This window comes from Aquila chrysaetos, chromosome 11, assembly GCF_900496995.4.
Source record: "Aquila chrysaetos chrysaetos chromosome 11, bAquChr1.4, whole genome shotgun sequence".
Taxonomy (NCBI): domain Eukaryota; kingdom Metazoa; phylum Chordata; class Aves; order Accipitriformes; family Accipitridae; genus Aquila; species Aquila chrysaetos.
Genome location: NC_044014.1, coordinates 24,340,822 through 24,365,867, shown reverse-complemented (window position 1 = coordinate 24,365,867; position 25,046 = coordinate 24,340,822). Strand labels below are relative to the sequence as shown.

General features: G+C 47.6%; 1 protein-coding gene across 17 annotated transcripts in view; it reads left to right on the top strand.

Moving 5' to 3' along the window:
- The first annotated feature begins 3,838 nt into the window (after positions 1-3,838).
- The window catches only part of CAMK2G (calcium/calmodulin dependent protein kinase II gamma), a 119,193-nt gene continuing 97,985 nt past the window's right edge, over positions 3,839-25,046 (top strand). For 3 of the 17 annotated variants that reach the window (XM_030030937.2, XM_030030935.2, XM_030030933.2), the window contains exons 1-2: positions 3,844-4,129; positions 5,973-6,067. In XM_030030937.2, coding sequence (XP_029886797.1) covers positions 4,065-4,129; positions 5,973-6,067 — 160 coding nt within the window. In that variant the 5' untranslated portion in view covers positions 3,844-4,064. Of the gene's footprint in view, positions 4,130-5,972; positions 6,068-25,046 lie in introns of all 17 variants that reach the window. The other 14 variants (XM_041127397.1, XM_041127396.1, XM_030030936.2 and 11 more) reach the window with 8 other exon arrangements.

The following is a 25,046-nucleotide window of genomic DNA, read 5'->3' as shown; positions in this document are numbered from 1 at the left end:
TTTGTTACTATACTGAAGTAGTGCCAGGAAGCCCCATGTAAGAGCAGGGCTGGTTGAATTTTATGTCCTGTAAATGCTTTGTGAGTGATAAGACCTACCTGGAGTTACTCACTCTAAATAGACAGACTGGACAGCAGAGGCACAGAGGAGAAAATTCCTTGATTCTTTGTGGGACCCTAAGTTAACAGCAGAAAACCAGAGAATGTCTATTTAAAAAATATGCCTACTCATTTTGTTTGTTGCTTATTTCTTTTTTTGTGTCTTGCCTTGACCCTCCCAGACTGATTTCTGACTCTACCCATTCTTACCTTTCCCAGGTCCTTTATTTTTGCTAACGCCTTCTCTTCATATCTGGCACTAGCCAGCGCTACTCTGCTCAGCACACTGATACATGCTGGCCTTTGGCTTATTGAACCTTGCTGGAAAGACGCTATCATGCACCTTCTCCAGCATCCTTCCCATTTTCCACAGTGGGTCAAATTCCAGTCAGTTTCTGTGAACTCATTTTGTAGTCCTTCACTCTGCTTCCCTAAAGACCAACGCTTTTGCATTATTGCCTTCCCACAGACATTCTTCAACATGCCAAAGCTGACCTTAGGCTCCATGGACAGATGGGGCCTGATCCAAAGTCCATTAACATCAGAGATGTCCATTTATGCCCATGGGCTTTGCATTAAATCCTTTGCATTTTACTTACTTTCTTTAGTGCCTCTTACTCAGCTCCAGTTATTAAAATCAGATTAATCCCTGACAGATCCCTGATGGTTCAGCGTCCTGTATAAGCCAACCTGTGCTACTTCAAAAGATAGAGACCAAAATTGCTACTCTGCTAATGTGAAATATGCAGCTGGCTAATATTAAAAGCAAGGCATTACTTCCAGATTTCAATCCTGCATAACCGAGGTCAGAATCTCACTTTTACTCTTCATTAGCTGAATCTCCCATTACTAGCACACAGGCTCTCTCAAAACCATTTCTTACTGTTCAGATATTTTCTGGTCCCTACAACATTATTCTGACCAGGCACTGTTCAAGATTCACCTCTGTTTGCAGTTTTACTCTCGGTACAAGTAGACTGCTATGTCAGCTAGAACATCAATATTTCTTTCTGTTGACACAATACTCTCTTATCCATATTGCCACCCCTCCTCCTGTTTCATTTTGTCTACATTCCTTTTGAAAACTCTACTCCCATAATTTAGTCTCCCACTCAGTACTTGGTTTAATCAAGTCTGTCACTCAATTTATATCCCACTTCTCGCTTAACACAAGTTTCTCAGTTAGCAAGCTGTTTCTGTAGCACTTGCTATGCGTAACACATGGTTAGCTTTTCTTTCCACACTTGCTTCTCTGTTCGCTTTCTGATTTCCAGACCTCACTTTGCCTTGTAACGCTTGAAGATGAGAAACTTCCTCTTCTGTCCCATTCTTTTTATGTTCATGTATTTTTATGAGACCGCTGTGATCAGGGCTTCTTAAACATGATGGGGTGCTTTGTGTGGGGCACAGAACAGTCCTTGAGTCCAGTTAAAACAGTTTTCAACTGCAGAATCTCACTCAGTTTAATACACAGCTTTAGGTAAACCTCTCCTGTTGCTGTATTTCTTTGTTGCGGCTTGTACTCCTTTTCATCTTCACCATCTTTCCTCGGTTTGTAGGAACACAGGCCAAATGCACAAAAGTGCATCTCCCTCTGGCTCCTCATTCGGCCCAAGTGTGCTAAAATCTGGTCTTAAATGTCCACCCTTAGTTTTTGTGTTGAGGAACAAAGAGTGGAACAGAGTCCTGTTCCAGTTGCTCTGTCCATTTTAACATAGGGGACTGGGTTGCATTTATCTTGACTACATTGCCTAGTGCAACCACAGCACAAACTTAACAGCTCACCTTTCCTCCACAAAGAACATCTAATGTCATTTTGGATGGTGGAAGCGCGCTGCAGGTTGTATATTGGCAACATTGCCCACCACCACACCTAGAATCTCCCACTTGAGTTTTGTGTTATCAGCTGATTCCCCTGGTAAGGACCGGGGGTTGTCAGACTGCTTTCTTCCTCGTCTGCAACTCTTCTAGCTGTTAGAGAAACTAGTGGACCACTGAATGAGGCCGTTGGAGCAGTTTTAGCTCGGCAGGAGGCAGATTCACTGATTGGCACCTGTTAGATAGATCATTTGTTGGTTCTCTGAGTTATTCTGCTGGGTCAGCAGGTTTCCGGGTTTAAATGCTGGCATGGTGTAAGACGCAGAATGCTGTTGTTTCATAATCACCTTCTAGAAGTATAGCTTTGTTGTAGTGCTACTGTTACGTTGTCCTACTTTTGCTATCTACTTTCTGCATAGGCTGGGTGAACGTTTGCCCACTGCATCGCTGAGGTGTAGACTTTGGAGCACTGGGCTGGCTGCATTTAACCTGGAGACAGAGAGCGGGGGGGATACACTGGTGGCTGCTGTCACTGCTTTCCACGCGACTGAATAACATGACAATTTAACAGTCCAGTCACAGACCAGGAATGCATGGTACTTATACAGTGCTTTTCATTTTCAGATCAGTTTAATGCTGCTCCTGGCTTACGGTACGCTCATCTGTCTCTCTGTATGTTCTTAAAACAGCTCGAGCTCCCAGTCGCGCAGGAGAGGCCGGAGCAGCCTTTCCCTCTCTGGCTGGATCAGTGACTGCCCTATATAAATCTGCATATTAAGCAGATTTGGCAATTGTTCAGAGAGAGACAGACTCACTTAAGTAAGAGGTGAAAATAAACTTGCTTAGGAAGGCACTGCAGACAGCACTCTCAGACGGTATGCTACTAGAGACAGAACAGAGGCTGGTTTGTTTTCTTTTGCAGTTTGGAGACTGACGATTTCTGTTTGTCTTCTGCCTCCCAGTCCCATCACCATAAACCCTACGTGTGTGCGAGCGCCGGGTCTCGTTCTTGAGCAGTTTCAGGACATTGCGCGTTACCGCTCTACCTCTGCACCAGATGGTTGATCTCCTCGGGGACTCCCGCACGCACCCCGCAAGGTCGGGCAGCCTGACAGCGCCGCCCGCTCGGCAGCGCGCCGGGCCCAACTTTGCGGTGGATCGGGAGGAGGACTTGGGGCCCCGCGTCCCCCTCTCGCGGGGGGCAACGCAGCGCGCCGGGTCCCCTGCGCTGGGCGGTGGCCTCAGACAGCGGCCAGGGCGGGCAGCAGCGGCCGGGAGCTGCCTCCGCTGCCTCCCCGCGCCGCCTCCTCCTCCTCCCCCTCCGCCGGCCGGAGCACGCACAGTGCGGCGGGGAGAGAGCCGGGCGGCCGCTGCCTGCGGGGCGGCAGCTCGCGGGCCGGGGCACGCGGCGGCCGGGTCGCCCGGCGCTAGCCCCGCTGACATGCGCCCGGGGGAGGGCGGTGGGGTGGCGGGGGCCCCCCCTTCCTTCCCTTCCCTTTCCTTCCCTTCCCTCCCGCTGCACGCAGGAAGTTTATCCGGCCGCGGCTCTCCCCGCCCCGGGCGCTGCGGCCCCGGCCCGGCGCCCCCACGGGGGGACGTACGAGAAATACCCGCCGTGCGCCCGGCCGGGGGTCTCCTCGCGGCCCTGCAGCCTCCCCGCCGCCTACGGCGCGCAGCGGAGCGGGCGGCGAGCCCGCCGCAGTCTGCCCGCCCTCCGTGCGCGGGGGCGGGGGTGCTGACTGCAGTGCCCGCTCCGGCGGCCGCGGGCGGGGGGGGGAGGCGGCCGCGCCCCGGCCGCAGCCCCCCGCGCGGGCGGCGGCGCTGCGGGCGCCCCGGGAGCGCCCCCGGCGGCCACACCCCGCGGCGGGCCGGGGCCGGCGGAGGGGCGGAGGGAGGGGGGGCCGGCGCGGGGTGTCTCCGAGCCAGTTCTCGCGGTGCTGGCCAGGCTCAGCCTCCTTCCCCTCCCCGGCGAGCGGTGACTGTGCACGGCGGAGCGGGGAGCGCCGAGCCGGGCGCGGGGGGAAGCCCGCGCCGCCCCGCCGAGCCAGGAGGGAGGCCGCCGAGCAGCGCGGCCGCCCGGCCCGTCCCGGCCCGTCCCGGCCGCCCTGCCCCATGCCCCAGCGGCGCTGAGCCTCCCGCAGCCCGAACATGGCCACCACGGCAACGTGCACCCGCTTCACCGACGAGTACCAGCTCTACGAGGAGCTCGGCAAGTACGGAGCCCGCCGCGCGCCCCGCGCCGCGCCCCGCCGCTCGCCCCGGGACCCGCCGGCGCTGCCGGGAGCCCTGTGCCGGCGCCCCGGGAGGAGGATTAGCTGCCGCGCGCTGTAATCCTGCTCGCCGAACCCCCCCCCCCCGCCTCCGTCCGCCCCCGTCCGCCCCGGCGGCATCGCCGCTGAAGGGAAAGGTGTTTCTGCGCCCCTGGGTCGTCCTCGCCGCTGGATGGGGTGTCCCCGCAGCCTGCCTCGGGCTGCACCCTCCTGTTGCAGCCCGGGATTTCCTCTCTTCCCCCTTGCCCTCCTCAGGACCAGGCTGCCGCCTTCTCCTCCCCGCGCCGTTTCCCTGCTGCACGATGCCGTTCCTTTCAACTGTTTCTGCGCCGGGACACGGCGCTGTTACTGCCACTCGGCGATGCTTAGGTCCCCGCTTCCTTGTCCCTGTGAAAGGGCCAGGTGCTGCTGCACCGCGCTTCTCCCTCCCTCTCTCCGCACTTGCCTCTGCATTGGCAGACCTGCTGCTGCACCCTAGGACAGGGTTTTGCAGGGAGACCCGGTGGGACAGGAAGGCGGCGTAGCAACGGCCAGGGTAGGGTTATGGGGACAGTGCTTTCCTGGGTGCTGCTGCTCTCCCCCTCCCTCCCTTCCTGCACCAACCGCTGGGCTCTGCTGCATCTCTTCTCTCCAGCCCGGTGTCCCTGTACCCTCCCCACACTGCTGCAGCTGTGTGTCACCGAGCCTGGGCCCTGGTGCCGGTGCTCACCTTGCTGCTTATTGGTTTGTATGTAGAGGTTGAGGAAGGGGAGAATAAGGCAGGACTCTGCAGTATCAGGAGGATTCAGGCTATTTTAGGCTCTCTGTAGGACTAACTGTCTTGTGGGGCCCTTGTGCAGCTTCTGTTCCCCTTTCTTATACTTCAGATATGTACGTTTGTCTGTAGACACAGGTTGACGTTCCTGGTCTGAAGGACTTAGAATTTTCTGCCAGTTTTCTCTTACTTGTCCTTTTTCCCTTTTCAGATCTTTCCTGTAAAGCCAGCTGTTATTCTTTTCCCACCCTGTTTTGTTGGGTTTTTTTTAAAAAAAGAAGGGACCGCTTTCAAGCGCTCATCTGTGTAGTCCTGTAGATTTTGAGTCCCTATCTTTTCACCTTGGTCTCTGTTGTATTATCTCTTTTTTCCTCACAGAAATTCTTCTTCCCTCTCTCTCAGACCTGTTCTCCAAGTGGCTCTTTGGAATAGTTGTAATAATATCAATAGTTCCAGCTTGAGAAAATGTACAAAGCCTTGTAGCTTCCTACTCACTTCATTAATAGGTACATGCTTATCTCCATTTTGCAGGTGGGTAGAGAGATGTAAGAGAGCTAGTAACTTCTGCAAAGTGTTGCAGCGTTTTCGTGACAGAGCTGGCACTTTAAACATGGGAGAAATGAGTCCTGGTTGTCTGATGTAACTGCTGGGGGTACTGTCTTCGGGAGATGGACTTATCAGCTAGTTTTAGCAGCATCGTCCTGGGCTGTTTGTCTCCCATTCATCAATCCCTTCATGTCCTGTTTCTGTGCCCGTATGGTGTCTGTCTCTCCCTGCACAGTGTGCTGTTCTTACTGCGCTGTCTGTGAGGGGGCTTTTGAGGGGTCTTCAGGAGGCCTGAGTACCATGTAGACTAGGTTTTATTTGCTGATCAGACAGCATGTGCTGTTCATCAGATTCTCATGTGTTGATTTCCTCCTCTGTATGTCTTCTGCCATGTCCTTAATCTGGTCTGCTCTGGGGATAGAAATTGCTGCTATTGTATTCTCATTTTCAGTTTCATAGCTCCTACCCTCTTTACTTGTCTTCTAGGGGAGCCTTCTCTGTGGTCCGCAGATGTGTAAAGAAGAGTTCATCACAGGAGTATGCTGCAAAAATCATCAACACCAAAAAACTGTCAGCCAGAGGTTAGTGTCTCGATCTACCCTTCCTCCTTTTATTAATAGAAAATACTTCACTGGAGTTGAAGCTGTAATAAGTTTAAGGGATCTGAAGTTGCTTGTCTCGGTCATTATTTCGGCATTACAAAATAATTGAGTTGTGCGTGGCAAAGTGGAGATTGAAGGGAGGTAGCGTAGGATGATAGAAAAATTCCTGTATCTGGAAACGTATACTCTGTGAAGTGATGTTGTCTTTTTTTCTTTTTGAGATCTTTCTTCTGCAAGCTGAGCTAGAGATACATTTATAGAAGATTTATCTACGCGTGTGTGTACCGATCACTCATAATAAAGAGAAGTGTTGCAGACTGATTTTGCTGAATGTATTTTCTACCTAGGAGATCTGTCTTAGCAGAACAGATGTGATTTTTTTTTTTTTGAGGCATAGATGCTATAGGCCTTGCTGTAGTTAAATGTGGTGTGTTTGGAAACTAACGAGTTTGCCTTCAAAGGCAGAAGTAGGTTGGATGGAGAAATCTTACGAACTTGACTTTTCAACAAATTAGAACAAGTATTCTTTGCTTTTGTTAGTCCTGGAGACTTCTGAAATGAGACTGTAGTCTTATGAAAAGAGAAAAAATCTTAACTCTTCCCCCAAGCTGTTGGTCTTATGTTTTCCAGGGACATACATATACACAAAGGGTAGTGTACCTTGTAGTATGCGGGGAATGTGTATCTTCTAGTGTGTAGGGAATCCCTTACAGGGATTAAAGTTGCTTCATGGGTGGGGTGGATGAGAGGGAGAATAAGAGAAACCAAACTGCAGTAAAAGATGCTGAAAGCAGAGTGCAACAAGTTGAGATGCCAGAGGCGACTGTTTCTAGAAGAGGTGAACAAGACAAGATCTAAGTTCTTAGAGGCCTTTCAGATTTGACAAGATTAATGTATTAGGCCCTTGCCTGTCTTGCTACTTGAATAGATGGCTTAATAGGGGGATTGACTGAGAAATGAAGAAAAAGCAGGAGGAGGTAAATGATCTTGATAAATGATTTAGAAGTGAAGAATGTTTTGCCTAATCCCTATAAAAGAGAAAAATAGAATATGTATTCTCCTTTTTGCCAGAATACGACCAGAAGATAGCTTGAAGAATGGTGAAAAATTTCCATTTACTATAGTTTGCATGGAGAAGTAGTGTCAGAAGTAGAGAGTGCAGTGCCATGAAGGTTGATTTCCGCGCCTCTCCCCCCCAACTTGTGGAAGTAAGCATATGTGATAATGTATTATTTCAGTATCTAGCCTGAGTCAGATTGTGTTGGGGACCAACCAGTGGAGCCCTAGATTGTTTAGGAGGTGGCTGCAGATCCTGTGGGAATTGGTGTCCCTCCATGGTCAGGTGACAGTGCCTGCTGATGTAGGTGGGATATCCAATCTCTTGAGTTCAAAATTAGTTCAACTTAATATGGGAGAGGTTTGAAGGGTGGCTTTGCTTTGCTGACGGCCATTAATGCTGTGTTCGCTCCACAGAGTTCCCTGTCGATCCTGTAGCATGGTCTAAAGCTGAGGAGAGCCATCTTCTCAGATGCTAGTGGACACAAGCCTGCTTAGGGAAGGGAGAGGGTAGATTGATAAACTGATCGCAAATGAGAAACCGTTTCCTTACAAAGGAGGTGGTATTGAAGTTAACTCTGGAGTTAAGAAGAACAGTGAAAACTGCAGGATGAATATAGTTGCAACAAAATTCAGAAACATGTTAGCAGAAGTCCAAAAGTAGCAGAACTGATTGAGTCAGTTTTTAAGTGTTTGGGCACCTAATGAGTTACAGAGGAAGCAATATATAGATTCTAATTGTTTTTCATATTAAGGGGATGACAGTTTTATGACCCAGCAAGTAGCAAAAGTAAGTATGGGTGAATACAGGCCATGTTTTGATCTACTACTTACTTTCTAGATTTCACACCTTCCTATAAATAAAATACATTGAGGATACTAGCTTGGTCCTCAGCTACATAACTCGAGGCAGCTGGCAATGATTCACTTACAAAGGTATTGGTTAGGTAGAGGGCAGGTGTGGGAAGAGCCAAGAAGGGAAATGGATGTTTCTGCTAGTGCAGAAGAATACCAGAAACAAGGGACTGATCGGGTTTCGTTGAAGTCTTACCTGAGGAGTAAAGAATCTGCATTTATAGTGAAAAGTGGATGGTGACTTCAGCTGAATGTATAGGTTCCTCAGCTATTCCAGTTGTGTTTGCTGATAGCTCAAGTGATTAGTACAAAAAGGTTCTGAATATTTTGGTAGGAGCTTAGTGAATTCACCTTGGAATAGGTCTTTAAAGCATTGAAGGAAAAATGCGTGCTATTTAGGCATTGCAGCTGTAAATCAGTGATTAGGGAGGTTCAATTCAGCAACCTGAAAATGAAGTCTCGGGGAAAGGCATTTTAGAAAGCTGTCTCCCACAGGAGGAGAATTATGGCGTTAATTCTGCAGTATCCTGGATATATGTTGCCTGATGCTTCCTTTCCCCAAGCTGGCACTTCTCCCGGGGAGGCCATGTCTCTGCCCAGCAATACATACGCACGGGGCTCTCCTGTGCACCCAACTGCATGCCTGTCTGTTGCACAGGTGAACCCACCCTTCTGACCGGCCTCCTGCGTTGTTGGTTTTCTTCTAGGCTTGGTCACAGCTCCGGAGTATTCTCTCATGTGGGAACGCCCTGCCTCTCTCCAACTTAAGCATAGCTACATTAAACATTTTGTACCTTCTCTAGCAGAATTTGAACCTGTATAGATGCCTGATGTGGTGACTGCTACTTCAAGAGCCAGCGTCTTGCTGCAGCTCAGAAGTATGTCTAGCCTATTGCTGCTTTGCAGAAGTTTTGCCTGCTGTAGTGCTTCCCTTGATTACGTCCAAGGAAATGATAACAAAGCCTTGCTCTCCTTCTGCAGTACTTCTTGTTACCTTTAGTTTTCAAGACTCTTGGTGAAGAAATACTAGATGGCTGACTGGGAAGTGATGAACAGCTTGCTGTACGTAGCTGAAAAGGAGGAAGAGGAACACTTCAGGGTGAATTGTATGCGTTTAAAGGGTTCTGTATTACTTGACGTGTCTATCAAACTCTCTTCTTAAAGCAGTAAAGAGTTGAGGAGGCATGGTGCTGTTACAAGGCTTCTCTGTGAAAGCAAGAAGGATGAATGCGGTGCTGGTCTTGGTGAAGGGTGGTCCTAACAACTTCAGTCTAGTAAGGTTCACCCTTTGTAAATACAAAGTCATATGTTGAGAGGAGAGTCTCTTGTTTCTGTATTGTCTATGATTTTGGGATGCCTGTTCTCTTTTTTAATAAATTGTGTCAGTAAGAGCTGGTCTAGATTAAAATTCATATTTTGGCTTTAATGAAGTATTTGCTATTATTCATATTGTGTTGAGGCTTAAAACTGCCTGGTGAAGAGTATGCCAAGGACTTTAATGTCAAAGAGGGGCCAAGTGCTTGTGGAAATAGAAGGGAAAGAGACTTCACCTTAGTCAGCGTTCAGCTGACGTATAAGAGCAGCGGTTATTACACATGGGGAAAATAAAATGCTTCAGTCGTCTGAAATTCCTATGGGATTGAATACACAGGCTTTTACTAGAGCTACGGGTAGAGGGAAATAATAACTGTAATTTTTTGGAAGTTGTCTTGTGGGTGTCACCATACTTCTTGAACATGAAAATTCATAGCAAGTAGTGCTTCAGTTCCTGGGCAGCAGTGAAGTTCAAATAAAGTAAAATTACTTGCAGTGATCAAAAGGATCAAGAGAGAAGCAGTAGCTTTAGTAGCAGTAGGGAAATATCCAGGATTTGACTCTCCAGCATATACTTCAAGAGGTAGTCCTGCATTGGAAAGAGGTAGGCAGAGCTCTATCCTGTGACAATTTTTAGGATGTTGTTTATGCCAAATAGTATATAGTGATCCTACCACCATGTGTAGGATTTTTGGCCCTTGTTTCTTAGGTGGGGGGTGAGAAATCTCTGTGTATCACTGTTGAATTTCGTTTGCTGCTGATAATCTGTATCTTCCAACTCTTGTAAGTGACACCTCTTGATGAAAAAATGAAAAGTAGCTGTCTCGGAAGTTAGACCACTTCACTGCTTTCTCCTTACTGTGGCTTTGCTCTTGCCTGTCGAATAAAGAGGTGGATTCTTTCCCTGATCTTTGTCTTTCCAAATTTGTAAACCAGATGAAAATCTGCACTCTACCCAGTTCTTCTGTTATTGTTCCTGTAGGAGATTATGTGGATTGTGGGAGGAGCAGGGAATTATTTCTCTGTATCAAACCCTGACAGGAAGAAAGCTCTCTCTTGACACTTCCAACTCAGCTTTTTTTTCATACATTTCTCTTCTTCTGGCTTTCAGTTCCATAGTGGTTGCTGATATTGGGCTTTTGTATGTATGTTTGGTTGGAGGTGTCAATAGTAATTTCCACGGACACTGAAACATTGAGCTTGAATGTTGCAGAGGAAGTTTAGCAGCATCAGTCCCTAAGGTCTGTCTTGATCTGCTCTGTAAACATTCTCAGCCGGTGTTTGAGTTGGGACTCTCTTGGACTGCTCTTGTGGCTGCTAGGTTTGAAGTCCCCTGTGGGCTACAGCACACCCGCTAGAATTAGCTGCACGCAGCGGTGGTGCACTGCAGCCTGGCAAATCGGCTCTGTGTGAAAGCAAGGAAAGCCCAGCGTACCGGTCACAGATGGCTGAAGCGCAAATCCGAACTCGTGTAGAAATGTCCTGTAATAGCTGTCCTCTGTGTGTGCCTGTGTTTGTAGGTTGGGGACGAATGTCCTTTCTTGCAGAGGACGGCAAATCAAACCGTGTCTGCTCAGCTGTACTTGCTGAGCAGCCAAGTCAGGTCTGGTCATTTGGTGTGGGAGAGGAGCTGCCCTTCCCGCAGGGTGAGCCTTGGGCTGAGGGGGAAGAGCTTCCCTGCGCCCCAGCTCCTCCTCCCCTCCGCCGCCTTCGAGGAGTCTGAGAGATGCTGTGATTAGGAAGCATATATAGGAGATCAGCTGCAGTGATGGCTGGGGATTTTTTTGGAGGTCCTTGCGCACGTGGAGGGATGCCGAGAGCAGAGCAGAGTGCTGCACCCCCCCCCCCCCCCCCCCCGCAGCGGTGTGTGCGGCTGGGGGCTGCGGGGGAGGACTCGGTCGGTGGGGTGGGATGGGTGCGTGGACAGCGAGCGCCTGAACTCTCCGCTCTGCACCGCAGCACAGATGCATGCGGCGGGGGGTGGCGGGGGGGCTGCTCCGCTGATGTCAGAAACTGCAGCCCTCTACCTCCCGCCAGCAGCCTGCCTCCCCCTCCTCATCCTCCCTGCCTCCGCCCGCAGCCCGCCTTAGGGGAAGAGGGGTTCAAGCGCTATATGTCACTAGGGGGAATTTCGCTGGAAGAGGTGTTCGGAGAAGAGGAGAAGTATGTGTAAAAGCAGAGACCCTGACCTTGGAGGAGAGGCTGGGGCTGGGAGCTTGGTGGGGGGCTGCCGAGGGTCAGCCTGGCTTTTCGCCCGCCCCAATGCATGGACGCCGGCAGGAGAGTGCCCTGGCGTGAGAGCTGGCAGAGATTGGCGGGGTGGCGGGCGGTGGAAGCTTTGCTTTTGCTGTGGCTCCCTATGGCCAGAAGCTGGCTTCCTCCCGCTGTGGATGTCGGCGATGGTTGGGGTTACCCTAGGTTGCCTCTCGGTTTACGCTGTATATTTTATAAAGGAGCTGGAACAGAGCAGACAGGATTTCAGCTCGCGTCTGTCTTCTCAGTGGTCACATTGAGTATTAAATTTCCAGCATTAACAATGAGGGGGGGGGGCAGTAGGCACGCAGATTGGGCAGGAGTTCCTACTGCCTCCACGTGAGGTTGGAGAAAGGGGCTCGGCGAGAGAGTTGTGTTTCTTGTTTTCCCAATATAAACTGGATTTGTGTATGGCAGAGATGTGATGAGACTAACTCCCGCATGTGTCCCGAAGCCCTTGGCTCTAGAGCATTTACTCTGATCAGCGAGCCATGATTGAAATATTTCCAGGTGTCCCTGCAGTGAAGAGTGGGATGTTGAGCACACTGTAGATATTTGGGGCAGGGAGAGCTACTTGAATTTCTTGTAAGAAGGATCCAGTGCAAAAGCTATGGGGATTTTTGTTGGTTTTGGGGTGTAGCATGGAAATTTCACTGCCTCCAAATTTAATTCCTCTCTGGAGAGTGCAAAACCATCACTGCCAGAGGACTTATCCGTGGATCATGTACAAATTTCTGAAGAGTGCTGCCCCCCCGCCACGCCAAAATGGTGGGTTAATACCACTGTTTTAAGAGAGGACTACAACAATCTTTTTGTTCCCTTCCATGCCCTGGAAGTATTTTAGTTTTTCTGGCCCTGCAAATTGGTTGAGGACAATTTTTAAAAGGGAAGCATGCTAATATAAAAATCTCCCTCCACTGTGCCACCTATGAGCATCATCTATCTGCTTCACAACCCTGACAACCAGGGTATCACCCCCCTTTTCATTAATTCTGGCCTATCACCTATTTTGGTGTTTCAGGTGTTTCTTTTTCTTTCCTCCATTCTTGAAACCTCCTGACTTTGACCAAGTTAATAGATGTTACAAAAAAATGTTAATTTGCCAGTGTTTGACTATAGAATGAGCTATTGCTGTTGGCTTGGCTGGGGGAAGAGGGCAATATCAGCTGGCACCAGGACCACCAGCGCAGGAAAGAAGCCTTGAATGTTGTAAAAAGAAATGTGGAGTGTCTTACCTCGTTGTGTGTTTGCCTGCGACAGAAGTGTTGTCAGTGCTCAGAGTAGTCATGTTGGGGAAAGCAGAGGTGCATTGGTTTCTGATTGGCAAATGCATACTTAAAATTTTGAAGTGTTCACTAGATTTTGTTAGTGTATGGGGAAAATGTCAAGCTGTAGTTTAAACAACTGTAGTTCCTGCTGGCCCTTGTGACAGTAAGCTTAGTGCTTCAAAATGTGGGGTCCTGTGAGCTAGGCTGACCTCAGGTTCCTTTTTGTACCTTCTTAAATTTGCTGTCTATTTAAATATCACTGTATACTTCTGTTACAGCTCCCCCAGCATTCTGGTATTGCTGCCTACATGATTTTTGGAGAACAGTAGCAGAATACCTCTGAAGAAATGGGCCAGCAGTATCTTAGAAATCAGCTTTTTGAACACTGAGGGTAGCTGAAGATCAGTGGGGCATGGATTTAGTCTTCTGGGGCAACTGAGTCTATAGCTGTTAGATTTTGATTCCTCATAGCTTTTTCCACCTGTTACTCTCCGGCTCCCTTTCTTTCTGTTTGAATTTTGAATTTGTTTTTAATGTTCATTTGTCTCTCATGGATTGGTTACTTTAACCAGTAATTGTATTAATCTATAATGCTTTGATTGAAAATATCCCTTTAGTAATGCTGCTTTACCCTCCCCCTTTCCTTCCAGAGAATATTGCAGAATTCCTGTTGCTCCCACCTGTTAGATGAGCAGACTGGGGAAGATGGTGGCTGGTGCAAGCGTCTAATTACTGATGACTCTGAGAATAATTCAGAGATATAAGGAGAGCTGGTTAATGTTGTATCTTCCCTTTTTATGATGGGATTAGGAAAGGAGGAAGTAACTGTGGCTTTACTCCTGGTGTCGGGATCTGCCTCGCTTTGCTCCTGGCAGAGTCAGAAGGAGAATTCCCCGTCTCCAAGATGTGAGTTGAGTAAATGTGATGACCTTTCAGAGAATGTGTGTGTGCATGTGCATATAGATGTGATACTGTACTCTCAGCACTTTCGCATTATGTTCCTGAAAGCATGAGTTACATATCTCTCCGAAGGGGTGACCCGCTGTCCTGCTGCTTCAATCGAAAGTTCCCATCTTGAGTGAGCCATCGCCCAGGCAGCCACAGCCCTGGGCTGTCTTGTCTTTCCTGTGGCTGGAGTCTGCTTAGCAGTGACACTGGGACAAGTCCAGGTTAGTGTCCTGCTGCTGAGAAGGGTGCTAGGTAATCTTTTCTCTTTGCTAGAAGGCACAGGTGATATGGCTGTTAAACACAAGACCCTTTTTCTCCGGGGCAGCAAAGGTAGCATCTCTCTTTGCAGTGCTGCTGTTAAGTGTGATTCTGTCAGAGTCCCAAAAATTGAGCTGAGAGCTGTCTCGGAGTAAAGAGTAGGCACTGTGGGAATGAAGACACAGTTAATTTAAAACAAAACCCATGCAAACATATCTCTAGGGAAGGAAGGTGCCTGTGAAGATGAGCCTGGGAGTGGGCATAGCTCTTTGTGGGCCTACGGAGCCAAAGGCTAAATGGCAGAGAAGGCAGGGAGCAGCAGCCTGCCTGCTGTGGCAGAGCTGCTGGGTTATCTCTGGGGGGCTGTTGGCATGACGACAGTGGCAAACAGGGACTGAAAAATTTACCAGATCCATGTGAGCCAAAGGATTAAACTTTCTCATAGGAGGGAAGGGAGGGGAGGAGGAGGAGGGCGGGTGATGACGTATTAATGAAGGACAGCATCCTAGTGAGAAATACCAGGGTCGCTTTCCTATAGCCATGGGATGGCGGAGGGGAATGCGGACTGGCATTCCTCCTCCAGTCTAAACTCTGGGCAATACTGCTCTGACAGATTCTCTGTTTGAAGAGGGGGTGAATGCACCCTGCTTTCACTGGGTAAATGGGCAGGATTTGCATTGTTTTGGCAGATGAAATGTAAGAAGTGGGAAAAGATGGTGTCTCTCTCTCTTTTTGGTCTTTTTTTCTATTCCCTATACTCACAAATAACTCTAGTTCTCTACCTCATGCTTACAGCTTTTCTGCATCAGAGTTGGTGCAAATAATCAAGTTTCAGTGTTGCCTGCAGGTTTCAGACTATCGAACATGAAGCTAACCAGCCTGCACTAGTGTTATTGATAATGCAAGGCTGTTGTCATTGAAAATGTCTGATGCAAAACCATGTCAGCACTGTTAGGGCTAGTACTGGTCTTGACCCTGCATACTGCTTTTGTCCCTGCTGGCTTCTCTTCCCAGAGCTGTAGTGGTGTCCCTGCATACCAGAGCTGATAGCATGGTGGGGAAGGCCTGAGTGGTGGGCAGGTAGTGCGAGTTTTCCCTCCACTGGAGTCTGAGGGAAGTCCTATCACTACCTTGTGCTGCAGCTTCCTTTGTGGAGGTTGACCATTATAAGGACTGGTCCTAGAAGAATTAATGATTTGCAGTTGGCTGGGGAGCAAGGAGCTGGTGACGGGGGTCTCTGCCCTCAGTGCCCAAAATCTCAATGCCCCATAGCTCAAAAGTTGGTACCACTTGGTTGTTTGCAGTACTGCAAGTTATCATGGTACCTTTTTGCAGGCTGCTTCAGGAAAGACTTATCTGGTCATGCATGGCAAACCACATGCAGCAGCAATACACATACTAGCATGAAATGTTTGCAGACTTAGTAAGATAGAATTGTGGTGATTAAAACTAGTTCCTTTCTAAAAGGGCTTCTTCAACTTAAAACATTTATTTGTGAAATGAGACATTAATACCTATGGAAATTAATAGTATAGGTCTTTCCCAGTAGCCCAAATACCAGTGGGCTTTTTAAGCCCCTGTGAATACAGGCCATGAGTGAGAACAAGGATGGTAAGGCTCCAAAGCCAGTTTCTGAAAGCTTGTGGAAAGGGTTCTTTCCTTTCCCTTCCCTCGTTTCCACTCCTCTTCTAGGCACCTGAGTTAGCTGGTGTAGGCTGCAGCTTGTCTAGTGGAGTAACTCAGTATTTGGATGTCCCTTATCTTCTGCTGTTACTGTGTCATCTCTGGTAGGTCAGTTGGTGTAGACTGTGGTGATAGCCGTGAAGAGAGAGATGTAATTTCTTGATGTTGAAGACAACTCTCCTCTGAAGGAAGAGATTTTCTCAATCGCAGGGGAGCAGTGAGAAAAGGAAAAGTGGTCTGACACAGCCTGAAGTCTGAGGTGAAAAAAGGAGGAAGAAGAGCTAGAAACCTTTAAACTTAAGTGCACTGGGTTTTCTTCCTTCCTCTGAGCCCTCTTTTACAGGTGGGACTGAGCATAAGGCAGCTCAAGCAGATGAGTTTTACCCCAACTTCTCTCTTGAAGGAGGTTATTTCCTGAACCTGTTGCTTTGTTCCAATCTGCCATACATTCCAGAGGAGTCTGCAGTTGGTGGTCTTCCTTCTGAGTGAGGGGTCTCCTCGTCTGTGTAGCAGAATACAGTCAGTGTGTAAAGTTCCCTGCAGCTCTGAAGATGTGTGAGATGTGTGTGTTGATCCTGCTGCTGTGCTTGCTGCTAGAGATCTGATGTCATACACCTGACTCGAAATGTGACTTCAGAGGGGATAGTCCAGTGCTTTCTCTGGGATGCACTTACTAGATGCACATTTCAAATAGCACGGGTGCCCTGGAAGCTTTTGCAGGGAAAACAGCTTGTTAAACCTCTTGTATTGGTCTCCAGCGCCTGCCAAATATACTTAGCATTTCTACTGTAGTGGAGCAGCTGCCATTCTGAAAATGTCCGTGTGTATTGTGTATCTTGGGGTTTTGGGGTTTCTTGGTGTTTTTTTTGGTTTGTTTGTTTGTTTTCCTCCTACCACCTTGTGTCAAAGCATATAACATTTGTGGGTGATGGGCCAAGAAATCACCCAGGGTGGCTGGAGGAAAAAATAGACGTGGAAGAAGGAAGTTGTCTTTAGTGCCCCCTGTAACACACAGGGACTTGCTGGAAGGTTGTTCTTGGAGGCTAGTAGAGGGTGTAGCTTGGTGATGCCAAGCAGAAGTTCTTTCTGGTTTTTGCCCAAAGAGTTGGTATGCTGTTAAGTTTAATTTTGCCTGCCTCGGTGCCTCTCCATGTACTCCATTGGGGTATCAAATGTCCTCTGTTGAGATTGTGTCAGAGAGATTGGAAGAGTTGAAGTTGCGCAGCTTTATTTTGTAACTGGTGCCAGTGCAGAGGCAAAGCTCAATCGTGACGGATGTGCTTCTTCAGTGCAAGTTAAAGTAGTGATTCATAGCACTTGTGTTACTTGAAATATTCCTGATTTTTGGACTGCAGGATTGAAAAGCAACTTCCAGCTCTGCCCATTTTTGTTTGACTTGTATGTCATTTGGCCTAGAACCTGCCAGCTCTGCAGATTAGGATATTGTGTTGCATCTACTGCTTGTTATGAAGTTGCCCGAATTAAAATTTTCGGTGTTGCCTGATCAGTGCAGAGCAATGATCCACAGCCTTCTCTGTCTGTCTGAATTGCTCTTGCACTTAATAAGGATGATGTAGAGGAGTGAAGTGTTGGTCAGCTCGTCCTTTGTGTGGAAGCACTTCCACAGCAGCAGACTGGGAGTTGAGCTTTCATAATGCACTTGTCTTCTCCAGACAGACAAGTTCAGCATCAGGGATGTGAAAAAAGAGGAACAAGGTAGTTTGCTTTTTTGATAACCATTATCAAATATTGCTGACAAGTCCAGGTGACTCTGGCTGCTGCTAGCAGTTTATCTTTCTGCAGAGCTGGTTACCCAGCTTTAAGGAAGCATGTTATGCCTTGTTAACTCTTTGTGGCTGTGTACACTTAGTTTCTTCAGTAGTCCTGAAGCTGCGCTTAAAAAGCTTTCCCTCCCACCACCTCACAAATGGTCAAGAAGTTTCTTGGCTTTCCTAGGCTTTTCAGCCTGCTCTTCTCCCTGAAGAAATATGAAATGTTAACTGTTGAAGTTTTTTCTCATTTGAAAAACAGCTGAAACTCCATCCCCATCTTAGAAACAAAACGCAGGTCTCACCAATGCAGTTAGCTTATCTGAAGTGGTGGGGGCGGCCAGCTTGAGAACAAGGAAACATACAGCTCGGCTGAGCCAGAGGAATTTATATTCTTCCTTCTGCATCTCTGAATTCCTGGATCCTGCATTGCAGTGACTTGGCGCTGCTGAGACCTGCCTCCCTGCCACACTGTTACCTTGTCTGCTAACCAGCTGTAGTCTGATATTTATTTAGCTGGTTCATCCAAATCCACTGGCACCTGACGTGATCAGCTGATGGGGAGAAGAAAGGAGCTCATGTCCAGAAATGAGCTCACTTGGTGGGATTTCTCTTTGTTAAGCTGTGCACTTCAGACCCTCTGTGCATAGCAGGATCGAGACAGAGTCGCTGGAGTTCTTGCATGGGTCACTGTTGCTGTGTGTGTGGCGGAGAGGTTGTCAGTATGGCTGTGTCGCCTTCGGAGCAGCTCCGTGCCCTACTGTCTTGCTTACTGCATGTCCACTTTAAGAGGGTTCATCTGCAATGCAGCTGTTAGCGGGGAAGTTCTGTAAATCAAGAGGGAGCGAGCGCAAGCAAGCCCGATGTCTGCAGTTGTGGCTGGGTCCTCCCCACAGCACAGGGAAACTTGTTCAGAAAGACTTTTTGAAGGAGGAGGAGTTGAAAGGGATGGTAGCACAGTGCTGATGCTAGGAGCCCCTCCTTTCTGTGCCTGTGTCTGCACCAGCTGCTCAGGAGCTGGAAAACGTGTGGAAAAGCACAATGGGCAGCAGCCCTGGAACTGGAAAATCCTGTCATGCTTTTCTCCTCACTCCGCCACAGAGTCTAACCAGGTGTTTGCTTAGGGCCGATCCTGTCAGGATGTCTTTATTGCACACTCGCTTCTCACACAGGATGTCCTGTTACAATTCGGAGCTTGTGAGCTTCTGCACATGACTCAGAAGCACGCAGAGGCCTCATGAGTCGCAAGTTTATTACTGTGCCCTCCTCTGTTGCACGGGCTGTCAAAGTGACCACTTGCTGGTGCAAGGGGATGATGCCGGTGGCCTGTGGGGATGCGGGGATGCCAGGGAGGAAGCCCACAGGTGGAGTCAGCTGGAGTGCCATGGCTGTGCAGGTGTTGTACCTGGCAGGCTGGGGACTGCCGCTGAGTGACTTGGTACAGGGAGGAGGAGAGGGACCACGTGCTGCCGTAGCCCTGCTGTAAGTGGGGCAGATGCGCTGTCTGAGGGGAGCTCTGCAAGGATTGCAGCCCCTCAAGCGCATGTCAGGGAGGCTGGCTGGGGACCGTGGGGTTTTGAGCATGTGGCTGAGGACTGGATGGCTTGCTGTTCTGCTCTTCCCCTGCCCCTCTGCTTCTCCAGTGTGCAGAAGCCCTTTGAAAGACTGCCTGGGTATCAGCCACGCCTGGGAGCACTTGCAGGATTGCTTGCTGGTTCCCCAGCCACAAGTTTCTGAGGATATTTTGGTGAAGAAAGTCCTCTGTGGTTTCTGCAGTTAAGCAGCTGGGAAGTGTGATGCCTTCCCACAGGGATCCACAGGGATACCTGGAACTCTATGGGCCAGAGCTGGGGAGGGCCTCACAGGAAGTTCCTTAAAGGTGGCTGCAGCTGGGGAGAGTGTATGCTCCTTTGCACTCTGATGCTTAGCAGGCAAGGCTCCCTCCTTTGCTGCATTTGAATGTATTCTGCGCAGACTTGGTTCTGGGTTTCTACTTTGGTTTCTTTATTTCCAGTTGGGAAAGCATCTCCTATTGACAGTCGTTGGTGATGCAGGAGAAATTGGGGTATGATTCACCACCTGCTTTTCCTCCTCTCTTTCCTCTCTGCTTCTCCTGTTTGCCTGGGCATTAGTTGTCCCTCTCGTAATAACTGAATTGTGCTAACCATGTATAAGCAATGTTCCCTCCCCTTTTGCCGCGGGACTGGCTGACTTGTTGTAAGAAGTTATTTTTAGGGTTTGCTTCCTGGGATATTCTACCCGTGGCCAGTTATGGTGATGAAAATGTCACTGAGATGCAGAAAGGACTCCCAACTCATTGCTAGCATGCCTGATCTTTCTGTTATAAGGGTGTTCATGGGGGACATGAGTCCCTTACCACTACATCACCTGTGATTAGGGAGACACCACAATGACTGTGCAGCATGACTCCCTGTGGAAAGCACACTGAGCTTCCAGTGTGATCCAGATAGATTATGTGGCAACTGAATTGGCCTAGGGGAAAAAAAAAATGAAATAAGAAAAAGGAAAGAAGAAAAAAGCCTTTCTTTGGTTGCACTGGAGTTTGTTTCTGCCCTTTTTCTTTTTCGTAGATAGGGATGTCAGTGCTGCAGAGCTGTGTGTCCAGTGTACAGGGCTGTCCCTAACAGGCAATTTGCATCTTGTACTGGATGTATTAGGTTGCACTGGGTTACTGCCAAATGCCTGGTCTAGACTAGAGGAGAAGGTGTGTGCTTATTCTTTTTAAACACCTCTCCCACCCCAGATCTGCAGCTTGCAACACCTGAAAAAGCTGATCTTTGTGGTAGCTACAGTCAGCAAAGCATGAATGTAATATGGACAAGTTACAAAGTCCAGCTGAATGAGGCCGTGGGTTGACAACATGCAGTCTCTGGTGCCAGTGTTAGCTTAAGGAGCATCTGCCTCTTTGGAGATGTCTGTTCCCTTCTCTGTATTGCAGCAGGTCTCTTTCCTTTTCTGTCTCATCCCTTGGATCAGGAAACCAAGCTCAGAAGAGCCCTTCAGTAAGGAATTACTGAAGTGATAGGGATGGGAAGGCATTTGGTTTCCAGACAGGTTTCTCAGAGCAGCCATGGAAGTGTTTGCTTGGGTGTAGCTCTGGGAACCAGGATTTCCTGCAGATGGGACTGAGAAAAGTGCATGTGGAGTGGTGTGTTAGTGCACCAGACCGGTGGATAGCTCTTGCGTGCCTGTATTGTACTCCTGGAAGAGAGCATGTGGAGCAGAGACCCCTGAGTGGCTTTGGATCGAGGTAGCGGGGAATAGCAACTTGGTTTTCAGGCCTGATGCCATTGGGACCAGGAAGCCGGGTGGCTGCAGTGCAGGGATGGTGGCAGCAGTCTCGAGGGGCTGGGCGCTGTGCCCATGGAATGCGGAGCCTTGCCAGCTGCCTGAAGGGGAGCCTGGTTACAGAAAGATTGGGAGACACTCCTCCCTGACTAGATAGAGCGTCTTCAAAGTTATCAGTGCTTAGAAACAGTTTTGTGTATGTTTTTAAGTAATCCTTACATTTAAAGTTGCTTTAGTGGGTGGTAACTTTTCCTCTTAAAATGTCTTGTCACTGTCTTGCTTCTATACAATACCTAGAAGTACCTGAGAACTTTGCATACACAGGATCAAGTTTTTGGACTCTTCAGGAACTGGAGGCAGCCACGCTGTCTCTTTCCACCCCACCCCACCCTGCCCCCTGTTCTTAACTGCTGTGTGGACTTACTGATACGTGGTATATTTTGCCCTTTTGTACAGAAGTGTTTTGGTGGCTCTGCTATAGGTGATATCTGGTGTGGTGCATGTATACATTTTAAGTCTTCTCTCACTGAAATTTCTTGGTAGCCTGCTCTGTATTTACAGCTTGCTCTGCTTAATTTAAAGTTATCCTAGTATTGCTAGGGGAACTTAGTCTTAAAATAGATGGTTTGGCCTTTTTTTCTTTTTTTTAATTATTCTAATCCTCCGAGACTTGGTGTTTCTTGTCAGAAGAGCATATTTCGACAGAGGTATTATCTTCTTTGGAGACGAGTCATTCAGCACTCGGGTACAGAACCATTCATCTGTGTTCTCAAGAAGATTTTCCAGTTAGTTTACTCCACTCGTTCATGTCCCTCAGATACCAAATCAAGGCAGCATTTCCAGCATCCTTCCCTCTTTCAACTGATTTGGAATAGCTAAAAAATAAGCGATGAATATAGGCTTGCTGTTGCGTGGATACAGTCCCCCCGCAGTGTGTCTTGTGCAGTGAAGAATGGCGTTCTGCTGAATACCAGCTTTAGGAGCATGCAGAAGTTCTGTGGTTTTGTTTCCCTCCTGAGTTTTCATCATTTGGGTTCAAACATAGATTTCCTTGGTTCCTTCAAAAGAAATCCAACTGTTTGATGACCAGTGGTTCCATTATCATATAGCATTTTATACAAGGGCCGCATCATACAGATGTGTTGTTGGGAAACTGGGGACTGGGTGCAGTAGGTCTGCAGGCTTGGACAGCCCTGATAGTGACGTCTGAATTGAAGTGTGTCAGGGTTGTATGAGAAGGAGCCTGCGTAGCCCCTCCTGCACAGGATAGCCTTATGGTTTCTGTTCGTATGTTGGTAAAGGTGGAGTCAATGCCAGGAACTTCTTCTTCCAAGTAGGGTTTTTTCCCAAGGTTTTGTTAGGAGTTTGCTCTCTCCTGTGGAAAGGGATGGGTGTTTAGTCTTGTTCTCCAGGAGTTTGATTCCCCCCACCCTTTGTCCTCCGAAAATTTGTTTTCCCCTACCTGAAAGAAGGTCCTTCCACTGCACTGTGCTCCTCTGTGCCACCAGGAAAGTGTTCCTGTAGCTTTTTTTTAGCCATGTACCCTCAGTCTTGCTTTGTTGTTCCCCCTATCAACTACATAATGCATCAATAGCTTTCATTAAGCATCCTTTATTCTCCCCGTACCACTGCTGGGCAGGGAAGTATTAGCTCGGTTTTACTCATGGAAATACTGAGAGAGATGCAAATTTTAAAGTGCTTTCCAGAACACTTGGCAATAAGCCATGATGAGTTAGGAAAAGAGTCCAAGTCATATTCTTTGCTATAACAGTGATAAGAAGAGTGTAGGTAGAAAAAAAGACTGTGGGCATTTGGCAGGAAAATAACGTGGGCTAAAGCATGTAGTATTAAGAGGAGTTGTAGTCTAATTTGCTGGTTATAGGAATAAGATTTTGGTGTGTTCCTTGTACTGCTTTTCCCTCTGATTGGCTTATTATTTATGGAGTACAGCTCTGACATACATTATGTCGGGCATGCCTTTGGACTCTTTACCTTTCTGTTATTTTTCAGTGATAAGAGATGGTTTGAAAACTACGGGTAATTGCTGTTGATACAGAAGGCTCTTACACAGATGACAATAAACATCACCTGATTTTTTGTGTGTGTGTTTGTGAAGACTAATCAGAAAAAGTAAAGGAGATTACTTAGATAGAAAATTGTTCCTTGTATCAGTCATAACTACAGGAATGGGGACAGTAACATCTGCAATGGGTTGCTTTCGGAAATGAGTAAAAGTAGGGCGGCAAAAATGAAAACTTAGATCTCTAGGATCAGCAACTGTACCTAAGAGCGAAAATAAGAGCAATCTTATGACAAGAATTTAGGTAAATTCTAAGACTGGCTGCATTTCAGGATCTGAGTAAGTAATTGAGTCAGTTGTGAAAATTTAGATTATGGGATGCTGTCAGGAAACAGTTGCTGCTCCCCACTCGCTGTGTCTCTTTGGCTAACTAATCAGTCTGTTTGTGCAAAGGTTTCCTACATCCTGGAGAATTTGTAAACATGCACATTAATGTATGGTTAAGGCATTTGAAGTGTTTCCAAAGGAAACAGCTGTAGATGCACAAGGTATACTGCTGCAAGCCTTCTCGATCATACGATAGTGCCAAACTAATATGAAGTCTTCAAGTGTAGAACATCCTTTGCCACCCAGGGAGGAATAAAATCTTGGATGTGTTTAAGAAGATTACTGTTAGCTTGTCAGAAGGAATAATGAGAAGTTATGGGACAAAGCTGAAGACCTATCATTAACTGAAAGCTGGTTCAGGGGAGGGAAGAAAAAATGGGAGGGAATGACCAGAAAGCTATTCTACACTTCATATATGCTGGGGATACTGCTCTCATTTCAAACTGTGATTCAGGTTTTGTTTAGAAGGCATTTAGAAGCCATGCTGTGGAGGTGTTGGAAGGAGAATCCATATGAGGGGGGGAGCGGAGGGAAAAGGAAAATGCTAGGGAGAGGTGGAATGTGATTAAGGTTAATTAAAGTGTGCTGTGAAAACTAGTTAGATGTTCTTGTGTGCCCTTTCTGTAATAAGAGACATATGTGGTTATGCAACGAATTGAAAATTTATCTTTTCAATAATTCATTTCAAACTTGCTGCCTTGAGACAAATATCATAGATTGGAAAAAAGGATGAGAAACTTGTGTGTAATTAAAGTCGGCATATTTGGAGAGGAATTCTTTTTAAAAAGTAAAGGGCTTACAGACTTATTTCTTCAGGTTATTTGTGTTTGGCACCGGGAGATTAATCCCTTGTGCCCTTTGTACAGGATGACTGGGATAGTCCTGAAACATAGATCTGTGTTTTTATTGACAGTTGTTTTCTCTGTAACTTCAGAGAAGAATACAAGCTTCCCTTTTTCCTAGCACCACAGCAGGAGAGTGGAAGATGGGGGAAGGAGTGGAGGTTTGACTCCAGCATTGGGAGTAATCCACCCTATAGCTTGATTAAAAAAAAACCAAAACCAAAACCGAACAAAACCCCAAAGGACATCCAGCCACTCACTCTCCTTTTTCAGTGTCTTTTCTGCCATCTGGCTGTCCTAATGTTCTAGCATGAATTAAGTTGAATTGTTGCTATTCTACCTGAATTAGCAGGTTTCAGCCACCATTGGTTACGGAATGCAAGACAAAATGAATTAGTGCTCTGGCAGTGAGTGTATATTAAATTTAGGAGCTGACAGTACTGCTCATCATGGCTTGACTTTCTCCACTTTTGGAAATTGCATTTGTCTTTCTTTGCACTTGAGCTTTGTTTTCTTAATCTTTAGCGTGTTAGAATAATGTGTAATGCTGCTGAGGACTAATGCTGGTGCGTGAACCTATGCTAGCACTATTGCATGTAATTTTTTGGCCTCCAGGTTGCAGAGAATTTTTCTGCTAGTTTGTTGGGGATTTTTTGATGGAGGGCAGGGGCAAGGAGAGCAAAGGGAAAGCCTCAAGAACCAATAATGTAGCATTCTGTGATGCTGTTTTTAGAAGTTCTATGTCCTACGTAAAAGACACTTAGGAAGCATTTTTTTCCCCCTCCAGTTTTTTACCTCCTATGAAAAGGAATGTTAATGCTGTGAAGGAGGATGTGGAGCACAGTCCTCCCAAACTCAGTCCTGTGAACTGCCTGGATGTGGCACGTGGTTGGAAATAACTTTTTACACTGGAGCTATAAACATTGTTCTGCTTCTCTCTGTGGATGGTACGCTGGTTGCCTCCAAACAAACAGGGTGTCTGTTTATTACTAGAAA